Below are 11150 nucleotides of genomic sequence, written 5' to 3' on the forward strand. Positions count from 1 at the left end.
GCTTCTAAATGATTTGCATTACATGGATATGTATGCTTATAAGCATTCCTCAACGTGTCTTTTGTGTCCCCAGAGAAGCGCAGTGTGCCTACGCCACATACTTGGTCATCCTCGGCCTGTCGTACACACCCGCTCTTATATGGGACCTGGAACCACGGTAAGGCGTTGTCCATTCACATGTCTGTGTTTCTTTTCGCTACGAAATTAAGTTAATTAATGATGAAGCGACGTCTGTGTAGATAATGAACATGATTGTTAAGAAAATAATTAAGTGTATGGGACGAATACAGTCGTCTGCCGGCTGGGCCCCAAGCAAGATGTTCACGGCCCATATGCGGTGCGCGTGCCATGTGTTTGACATCCCTGCGCTATAGGGAACCGACGCTCAAGTTTGCGGAGCGATGACAACACCGCGCCTGGCCCTGGCGGTGAGCTCCGAAACACTTGAGGAGAGACGCGGGAGAGGTCGCAGGCATAAAGTTTCCTAATATACACTAGAGGAAACTCTGGCGCTAGTGTCTATGGGAGCTGCAACGCATGGAACTTCAGCGAGCATGGGAATGATGGGTAATACACAAATTTGTCTGATTTTCGTACGTCTGGCCTGCTTCTGGCTCCATGTATGTTCGTGTGTCTTGCCGGCACTTAGCTACGGAGCAGAAACCTGGAGACTTACTAAGAGGGTTCAGCTTAAATTGAGGACGACGCAGCGAGCAATGGAAAGAAAAATGGTAGGTGTAACCTTAAAAGACAAGAGAGCAGAGTGGATTAGGGGACAAACGATGGTTAAGGATATCATAGTTGAAATAAAGAAGAGGAAATGGACATGGGCCGGGCATGTAGCGCGTAGACAGGATAACCGCTGGTAATTAAGGGTAACTAACTGGATTCCCAGAGAAGGGAAGCGGGTTAGGGGGAGATAGAAGGTTAGGTGGGCAGATGAGAATAAGAAGTTTGCGGGTATAAATTGGCAGCAGCAAGCACAGGACTGGGTTAACTGGCGGAACATGGGAGAGGCCTTTGTCCTGCAGTGGACGTAGTCAGGCTGATGAGGAGGAGGAGGAGGAGGAGGAGGAGGATGATGGTGATGATGATGATGTTGATTATGATGATGGTGGTGGTGATGATGATGTTCGTGTGGCTTGGCGCTGTCTTTTCACGAAAAGAAAATTTATCAAATGTTCAGCGTTTGCGCTTCACAACCCTATATTTTAGGCTTACTAATTCAAATCGGGTCACAAAGTTCAAAAGGGTTCGTTCTTTCCTTCAAAACAAAACCGTAACCAGCAATGAACGAAGCCGCAAGTACGATTCGCCACCCGCAACTACGAAGACTGGGCAAATGTATGTACTACCCATCATTTCTATGGTCGCTGAACTATCACAGCGCCAGAGTCCCCTCTAATTATTTTTAGGAAACTCTATGGCTGCGGCGAACTTAGGCACCGTACCGTCAGCTTGGCGTGCTAAAACGAGACGCTCGCTGTGTGAAGTTGCCTTTCAGCGATGGAAGAAGCGGCCCCACGGAAGCGTCGCCGAGGTCCGAAGTGTTGTGTTGTGGGTTGCCACAACAATGCAGAAAACACCAACGAACTCTCTCCACGTGTAAAGCTGTATCAGTTTCCTGTCTAGTCACATCCGGCGAACACAGCCGCGTTCGCGAAAGACACAGAAAGCATGACACGAGAGCCGAGAAAAAAAAGGCGAGCATCAACTTGACTCGCTGTGGTTAAATTTAGCTTGCTTCATCGCGGCGACGTCAGCGGGTCATGCGTGGCACGGAGGACATGACTAAAACTTCTAGGACATTTTAATGCCATGACCCTATAACTTTAGTTGTTTTTTTAGCGCGCTGCAAACATTTGCACATGACAGTACACGGCTGCTACTGCTAGATACCACATCAAAACAATTATATGCTTTCCATAAACGTCAACACAGCACATCTATAGAGTACGCGGCTTTATGTCAGCAAAATGAGACTTACCTCGAGACATACGTCGTACACGGTATTATCATGGAGGACCCGAGAAATGCATTTCGCAGCGACTCGGACGTCCTGGTCTTCCGTTGTCTGCTCCACATCATAAACTTAACTAACGAGCTTTACTCCTTTGGTTCGATTCGCTTCTAGGGAGTGCTTGTCCAGCTCAAAGATTTTTTGAAACCGCCCTGCAGGTGGTACACTGTGAGGTGACTCAAACGCAGCGCGTGCTCTCTGCACGAGCATGTAAACTATAGATGTAAACTATCACGCTAGAGATAACAGATAAATACAAATATCTGGGCATATGGATAAGCAATGGGTCCGAGTACCTGAGGGAACACGAAATATACGTGACGACTAAAGGTAACAGGAATGCAGCAATGATGAAAAATAGGGCACTGTGGAATTACAATAGGTATGATGTTGTGAGAGGAATATGGAAAGGGGTCATGGTTCCAGGGCTGACGTTCGGCAATGTGGTCTTGTGTATGAGATCAGAAGTTCAAGCAAGATTAGAAATTAAGGAACGTGGAATAGGTAGACTTGCTTTAGGAGCTCACGGGAATACACCAAATCAGGGAGTACAAGGTGATATGGGATGGACATCATTTGAGGGCAGGGAAGCCAACAGCAAGATAAAATTTGAGAAGCGATTGAGAGAAATGAAGGAGGAGCGTTGGGCAAGGAAGGTTTTCAGCTACTTGTACATGAAGAATGTCGATACAAAATGGAGGAAGCGAACCAGGAAGTTGACTGGTAAATACTTAGAAAACAGCAGGTGGCCAAACCAAAAATAACTATCGGTTAAGAAGAAAGTGAAGGAAACGGAGACTGACATGTGGAAAATGGGCATGATTAAGAAGTCCGCACTTGAGATCTATCGAACCTTTAAGCAGGAAATTGCCAAGGAAAGGATCTATGATAATACTCGGGGTAGTTCTCTGGTGTTTGAGGCAAGGACGGGAGTACTGCGAACCGAGACATATCGGGCCAAATACGAAGGGGTAGACACAGTATGCAGTGCGTGTGGAGAGGAAGAAGAAACTGCCGAACACTTGATAATGTTCTGTAAAGGGCTTCACCCTATAATTCAGGATGATGGCGCAGAGTTTTTCAAAGCACTGCGGTTTAGGGACAGGGAGGGCAAAATAGACTTTAAGCGGGTAGACTTAACTAGACGGAGTTATCTGATTGGTGGCTAAACTCAAAGCACGAGTGAAAATTAAACTCTTCACTGCAAAGTACGAATCCTCAAAGTCACTTTTTAAGGAAAAACAAATAAATATAGTTTTTGGTTCATTAAGTATTACGGCTTGGTGGCGCTAGCCACCACCCGTTCTAAAGGGTACAACCATATCCATCCATCCCTTTTTTAGCGCCACCATGCTTTGCATTGGCTTCCGATAGCGAAAAAAATAATAAATTGCAGTCACAATCAGCATTAACTTACGGGAATTACTCCCGTTACTTCGATGAAGAAAAGCCCGACGTTCTATTGGTAGCATCTCCACTGGCACTAATTTTTCACATGCTGAAACACATTTTGCCGAGTTGTTCAACAGCTATTCTTCATTTGTAATGTTTTTGTTCGTACGTCAGTGGGAAGAAGCCTCTTCCTGTCGGACACGGTGTTAGGTAGTTGACCCATATATGCCCAGTGTCCTACATGTAGGACGCTGAGACGTTTTACTGTAACTCGAATGTTTTTTTTTCTGTGAAAAAAAGGTAGCGAGACCTAAGGTGTGTTTATGATGCCCTGTCCTCGTCACATGGAAGTCTTGGATCGTTGTGCTACAAATAGCCACATGTTTGCAGTCACAAAATGGCTATTTCGCTTGCGTGTAGCTGAGCACCGTACCGCGAAAAAATATATATAAGTAATATACAATTAGCTCGTAATCGATGCTGCTGATATCTTTGTCAAGTGTTCTTCAGTTATCAGGAATGCAGTAACTTTCGTATGACAGTGATAGGTGCTAATGTTTCTTTGTTCGCCATGTGTCAAACTTTGGTGCCCTACATATAGGAAGGCTCCAAAACTAGTGTTCGGAAGAGTTTTTTTTCTAAATAAAAGCCTTACACTGTTTGCTGAAGTTGCAGAAGCAATCATTTTGTGGAAATAAATTATTTTTTGTCAATTTTCCTAAGTTTGAACACATGTGAGTTAAATGCGAAGAGCTTTTTTTTTTCAAATCATCTCGTATTGTATCTAAAATGGAAGAGCACAACAACGATAGCCTGTCACTTCCCTAGACTTTCCAAGCTTTCCCTGACCGGTAATAATACGGACACCTCTCGTACACTTTTGCAACTAACATAAACCTTCCCGAAGTTACGTGTCCTATATACGTCATATCAAATATCTCTGGTCACAATAAACTTGGTATTTTCCACATGTATAAACACTGGGCAGAAGTGAACAGAAACCTAAAAGCTTGAAGTGATTAGATATTGTCGAAAATAAAACGTAGCTGCAAAGAAAGCTTCGGCAAAGCACACTGCAGGCCTCACTATGCCTTATCACACCCTAGCAGTGCACTTCCAATTCAAAAGTTGTGTGCATCACGTCCTTCAACTAAAGTCCAACTAATTGCAATGAGAAGCCGAACATAACGTTGATAAACACTGTCAGCCCTTTAACGAAGTGGCATCGAAATAATAAGCCAGTTAGTCATGTACATTTAATTTAGCACGTAAAAATCTCATTACCTACACATGGAAGAATGGATGTCGTATACAGCGAAATAAATGCATAGCGGCATCACTTCAAGCCCCAACATTCCTAAAGACAATATTGGTGAGAAGTAATCGACAATGATGCTAATAGAATTCTATATAGTGCGGTAATCAGGGTTAACAGTGGAAGTTCCTCAGACAGCCTGGCCTAGGTTTCGATAGGAGGACCTACCTTTGTCAAAGGCGCCCTGGCATGCTTGACGAGCTGGTTTTAATAGGGTTAGTAATGACGTCATCTCCTGGTGGTGGCGTGTATCCTTGTAAGAAATCGCCGTCTGAAAAGAAAAAAAATCTATAAAGCAGATGAGTGCAGCCCTCGCTTTATTTCAAGTTAGGTTGCGATGAAACAAAGTGTTCTCTTCTCGAACGGCAGGGGGAAGGGGAAGCAAAAAAAAAGAGAAAAAAAGAGGGGGACGCAAAGCAGTAGTGGTGTGCTACAAAATGGTATCCAGTCTAACCACTACCAAGAGAACAGACACGAACGAAGTAAGTACCCTCTTAAAACTTACACGCTAATGGTGACACGGCGCCTTTGACAAAGATAGGTCCTCAAATCCTATCGAAACGTCGGCCAGCCTGTCTCAGGCACTTTCACTATTCACCCCGATTACCCACGTGTTTCCATCTGTTGGCTCCCATCTTGATTTGGGAGAAGTATAGAAGATGTTATTAGAGATAATTGTAATGTAAGTGTGATGAAAGAAGTGGACGCTTCAGATTTGCATTTCCGTTACTTCTAATAACATCCCCTGTACTTTTCTCGGCATCCTTGTCTGCTAATTCTAATTATTATTTTGTCTAACAAGAAAAAATGAAGCCTAAAATTAACACCTCTTTCCAACAATGCTAAAGGCCGCGTTCAAATCCTTCCACTTGCTTGGCCCGCTACCTTTATCGCGTGTGGCGCCTAATTTCTTCTGCAAACAGTGGAAGCAGCGTTGTAATACTTAAGCGGATATACTCAAGTGTTGTACTTGGCGTGAGTCTACCAAGGCGATCGCGTCTGCAGGATGGTCATGGTTGTCGCGCTGCCCTCCGTGATGCTGGTGACCAACGTGCTGACGTCATGTCTGCGAGTCGCCTTTGAGTTTCAGCGGCACGTATGGGAGATGCTGCCCTGGGGTGTGATCCTGATGCTTGGAGCAACACAGGTGGCATCAAAACTGTTGCAGGTATTTTTTTTTTTGGTGGTGGTGATAACCTAACGACACATATTATACACTAACTAAAGCGCTTGACGTTGTCTAGAATTGAGATTGCCCATACCTCCCCGGCCGTCCTTGTCTGTTAATTCTTATTAATAGTGAGGTTTAGAAAAACGTTCGCATGCTTGCGGGCGTTGCTTTAGCTGCGGGCGCCATATGAGATTTAGAATACAATTTGCTCCCTCTAGGGAAAAGTGTAGACACTTAAGCCCCGACAGCAAACTCAAATGCACGGAAGCTACACACAGCGATTTGTGGGCATCGCGGGCCGCAACTGCAAAGGGCGGCTCGCGTTGCGACACATGCGCAGTGGTAGGGCTAGCGGTACGCTATTCCAGACCTCCCTAATGTTATGTATAAAAGAAGGTATATTAGAGCTTCTGACGCATGCTTATCGGGCAAGTCGACTACACCGCGACACTAGCAGGTTATTTATAGTCCTACGTGAATGACTCACATATCACTTTTGAGTCACTCTATATTGCATTTTGTTTTGTATGGCTTGCGACCCGCTTGGTGAATTCACAACCTCAGTGAATTCACAGCCTTGGTTAGTTTACAACAATTTAGAACTTATACGTTTTAGAGCACTCGTCTTAGGCACACATTACTGCGTTGAGCGACGACGCGTTTGTTTGCTTGCGTCCGCGTAACCGATAGGGCGATCCGAGGACGAAAGCAAGCGAACGCCCACTCTCGTCACGAGCCACTGGCTTCTAACTTCATTTTCTTCCTGCTTAGCGCGCGCTGGCCTCTCGGTCAGAGCACGTCCGCACGCAGGACTGGCGTGTGCACTGCTGTTCGCTTCGCTTGTAACGGGGCTATCTGCGTTTCGCTTACATCGCGACGCCTGCAGCGCACAGAGTGGTGTGCACATGCACTCGAACGCTTGCAGTTTATGTGGCAATATGTTACCAATGCTACATTCCTACAACTACGGAACGCAAAAATTTCATCCTTGGCTAGTGCTGCCCCGACACCAAGCTCTCTCGGATTCCGCATTATGTAAGATCGTAATCGCCCCTCTGTTTATTTAGATGCGAAGCATCTTATGCCAGGGCTGTGTCCCTCACTGCCGTGACGACCACCCCTCCACTCCTTGCGCATGCGCGTCCTCTTCCCCTCTCTTCTTTCACACACACACTCTCTCTCTCTTCACGTGGCGTCCTCAACTCCACAGTGCATGCGCGTACCCTCCCCTTCTTTCTCCTCTCCTACAATCCCTTTCTCTCTTCCGAGTCATGGTGAAGGCCACGAGACGCTTCCTCAGTACACACAATCACTTAGTACTTTTTTATAATCACTTCGTAATCATTTATCGCCGGTCTTGCAGCGTTCCACGTTTTCGTGAGATGGAGCGCATCTGCTTTGGTTAGCACAGGACCCTCCGTGGCGCGGGATCACTTTCGATGTCTCTGGCGTGTGCGTTGAGGGACCGGCTATTTAGCAGTGCTATAGTTATGGTAACGGCAGCGGTCATTAGCAGCATTAGTCAGGTAGAGGTTCTTAATGTTGGTGCACCTGCTTAAGACATCATATACGTGGGCTTCTGTGGGTGCCATTCACCATCTTCCCGCTGCTTCGCATCCATGCATTAATCTCTTCAGCATTAATTGGATGGCATAATGTTTTCGTGCTAGTTTTGATAAGCCCGTAGGTAAACTATTAATTGATATTCATGTGTCTGAGGCTATTGGCATATCAATAGGTCTCTGTGGAAATTCCTCGCAGGCTCACGGTCTTGCGATCGAGTCGTTCAGGCTGATCCCGTCCTCTTTCTGGGAGGAACGCAGTGCGCTCGAGCTGCAGGTCATGATAGCGTTCGCTGCATCCACCATGGCCGAGGCCACCGACAAGCAGGTGCTCGTCGAGATCATGACGCCCATGGTGGTACACATCGTGAGTGACAGGCATCTCGGCCGCACGAAAAGCGTTACATCCCGTGGCTTGTCGAATGAGGAAGGGTTTGATTGATTTCTGAGTGAGCGCTCCTGCAATTGAACTGTGTTCCTCAACATGAAGATCCGGGCCACAACTGGGTGGAACAATTGAGATTTATTTATTTCTCTTATGCAAGAAAAAACATGTTGCACAGCCTGACGGAATCCATACTTAACGCCTTCCACCTACAGTTCGTCACTCTGACCTTACAGAAATATAGGCAGGTAGCACGTACGAGAAACACATGATCAGCGAAGATTTTAATGCGTATTCTCTTCATAAAATTTATGAGCGTTAAACAATAATGTGTTGTCAACACATAATGGACTAATAAGCTAATCTACAAAAATGCAAATGAAAGCGCGAAGAGCAAAAAAGACGCAAAATTGTATGTTCCAAAATAAAACCGGGACTGACAGAGTGTGAACGTTGCGCCGAAAAACAAAGTTAATTAGATGCAGGTTGTAGTAACTGCTAAACTTACATTCAACGTGAGGCCTTATGCAGACGCTTAAATGTGGCAAATTATTGGAGTGTCCGATAAATGTAGACTCCGCACACTATACTTATGGTATACGCTGTACTTACTCTCGTAAAAAAATCAATTATATGTTAGCGTTAATTAAAGCTCAACGAATAGCTAGCTTGAAACAAACTTTCAGAAAACATTATTTATTATAAGTTTCACGCGGTGCCAAATTGAGGCTACGTAATACTCCCAGACTAAAAAATGTTGTCCTTGCAATGAAATACAAGTTGTAGCATGTAAACTTTCAATAAATATCTGCATTCATGTCACAACGTCGTTTGTGCTCAGCGGTGCACTCCACCGCTCGACTTACGATAGCTCTCGCACTCTTACATCGCTAGTTCATCCTTTTCAGTGAATAACGCTAATTTTTCTTCGAAGCACTGAAATTTCTATATAACACTCGGTCATTTTAGCAGGTAGTAATGGAGGTGTCTTTTTTTTTTCAATGCGCATAGGCTGATATGAAGCGGATGTACCCGGCGTATTACTCGATCCCTCTCATAGTGGGTGCTTCGAGCAACTGCATCATGCCGGCGTCGGTGCCATTCGCGATACTGCACGGGCTGGCCAAGGTGACATTCTTGAAATTGGTGGGTGCTGCATGTTACCCACCCTGCTCGTTCGATAATGCTTCGCTGACGCAGCACGTATGAATGTAATTTACCTTCACCTTTCAGGGATGCAGAAGCGCGAAATTCTCGTTTTTGCTGCTAACATAATACAAAAGTTAAAGCCCGACCAGGAATTTTCTTCAATGGCCTTAAATTCCACCTTATATGTACTTTCACTGCAATCCACCTCTTGATTCAGTGGGCAGAATTACATTTCAGGAAACTGTTTCTGTTTAGGTGTCGGGAGGTTTCAGAAAGCCACATGCTTGTTCCCCTCCGAACAATGCCTTTCAAAATGTGCCTCCAACACAGCCGGCGCGTTAGTATACCTGGTGTCATACATTCGTACTATACCGCAATAAACGTCCTCCCAACATTAAAGACTGAAACTTGATGACAATGCGGCGATTATTGGAAAAAGTGTTTGTCCATTAAGATACACCAAATCACCGTGGTGAAGCAAACGGTAAAGAGGGCAGTGATGACACTAGCGTTTTCAAAGCATTTGCTTCTAGCAGTTTATTTTTAGGTTTTTTAAGTTTTCGTATGAAAAGCTCGACTTTAGACGGCAAAGAAGAAAACTTGAAAACTGGGAATCTATCGCTGCTTTGCTTTGTCATTGATTGGGTCACTCTTTGTAATGGGCCTATGCAATGTGTTAGAAGCAGCTATAGTACACCCTGCAAGCTTGTTGAAGAGAAGAAATTTAAAATTGAGGGCTTTTTTTTTTGCCTTAGACAAAATATTATCGACAACTGCCATTGGAAAGTTATTTTTTGTCCAATTTCTTTTTCTTCACATTTACATTACAATTATTTCTAATAACAACCCCCTGCTATCTCTGGCGTCATTGTCTGTTAGTTATCATTATATTGTTTTAACGAAAAAAAAGAGCCCTTAAATTTACACATCTTTCGTTCAACAATAGCGAGGGCCTATGCGAGGGATTATTGGTCAGCTGCCATTTGTAATAAGATGACGTGCTACGTGACGCCAGAAGGCAAAAGGAGACATTCGCTGGAATAGCAACAGGCAGTGCTGACGGACGCTCCGACGTTTATATGCACATTTATCCCCTATAATGTGAACGAAGAGATAACTGCCACTGTAGCTTAGTGCTAAAGCATTGGGCGAGTTATTCGACAGTCGCAGGTTCGGTGTTTGTCAGTGGCAAGTTATCCTTTGGTCTACTTTTCTATCTTCACGTTTACATTACAATTACTTCTGATGACATACCTTATACTTATCTTGGCTTGTTAGTTCTTATTAATAATTTGCATTTTTATGGACACATCTGCAGTGACAAAATGTTTGTGAATGTTTGAAGTTAATCATACAGGCTTGAACAAGAAATCGTTTACTGTAATACACAGCCCTGGCTGCAGTGAGTTCGTGCAATGTGTGACGTGCGTCTTCTTTCTATTCTTCTTTTTCTTCTGCTTTGTGATTAAATTTCTCGCCGCTCTTGGCATCCCCCGCAGCTCCTCCTGGGCCTCTTCGCCAAGGTCGTGATCATCAGCACGGTCATCGCGACTGTAAACTTGGTGGACCGTTTCGGATATTTGGGCAGCCATGTACATGCGGATTGAAGTGCCTCTGCATGACGGCGTGCAGCCTTAGATATTTTTGTTGATTACTCTGTTTTCGCATCGTAATTTCTGTTCGCACCTTTCGAAGCGCATTGTGGACAATATAGTTAGATAAGCAACTGATCTGTTCTGACGCTCTTGTTATTCCCGAGATTAGTTGTTTTGCGATTGTTATCTTTTTCCTTATTCGTTTTCTGAGAAGTTAATGCAAGGACGTCTATTCGATTGCTGCCAGAGAGCACCACTGACATCGTGGAGACAGAAATCCTCAAATATTTAATACTTAACGTGAATTATCGTCCGTTCTTCGAATAAAAACGCGGCGCTTGAACGCAAGATGCCCACGTGTCTCCTTGACGTCGGTTCAACACCGCGTCTGCAGTTAATGCTGGAGAAGGGCTCGCGCGTTCGGAACTGAAATGCAGTAATGCCAAATCCCTTGCAGTGCGAAGTTCACGCTGTGTGGTTCATAACGAGCGCGCGTAGTCACGACTATGTCAGTGTGGAAGTGCTACTTCAAACCATAGGTCGGCAGAGAGTGCAGAGTCC

At 44.8% G+C, this 11150-nt stretch overlaps 1 protein-coding gene across 1 annotated transcript; it reads left to right on the top strand.

Annotated features, from left to right (window-relative positions):
- Positions 1 to 5733: 5733 nt before the first annotated feature.
- LOC142802897 (putative transporter B0285.6) lies at positions 5734 to 10601 on the top strand. The gene is made up of 4 exons (XM_075887981.1): positions 5734 to 5895; positions 7660 to 7827; positions 8857 to 8991; positions 10494 to 10601. The coding sequence occupies exons 1-4, from the start codon at positions 5734 to 5736 to the stop codon at positions 10599 to 10601; spliced, it is 573 nt and encodes a 190-aa protein (XP_075744096.1).
- Positions 10602 to 11150: the final 549 nt, after the last annotated feature.

This window comes from Rhipicephalus microplus, chromosome 3, assembly GCF_043290135.1.
Source record: "Rhipicephalus microplus isolate Deutch F79 chromosome 3, USDA_Rmic, whole genome shotgun sequence".
In the NCBI taxonomy this organism is placed as follows: domain Eukaryota; kingdom Metazoa; phylum Arthropoda; class Arachnida; order Ixodida; family Ixodidae; genus Rhipicephalus; species Rhipicephalus microplus.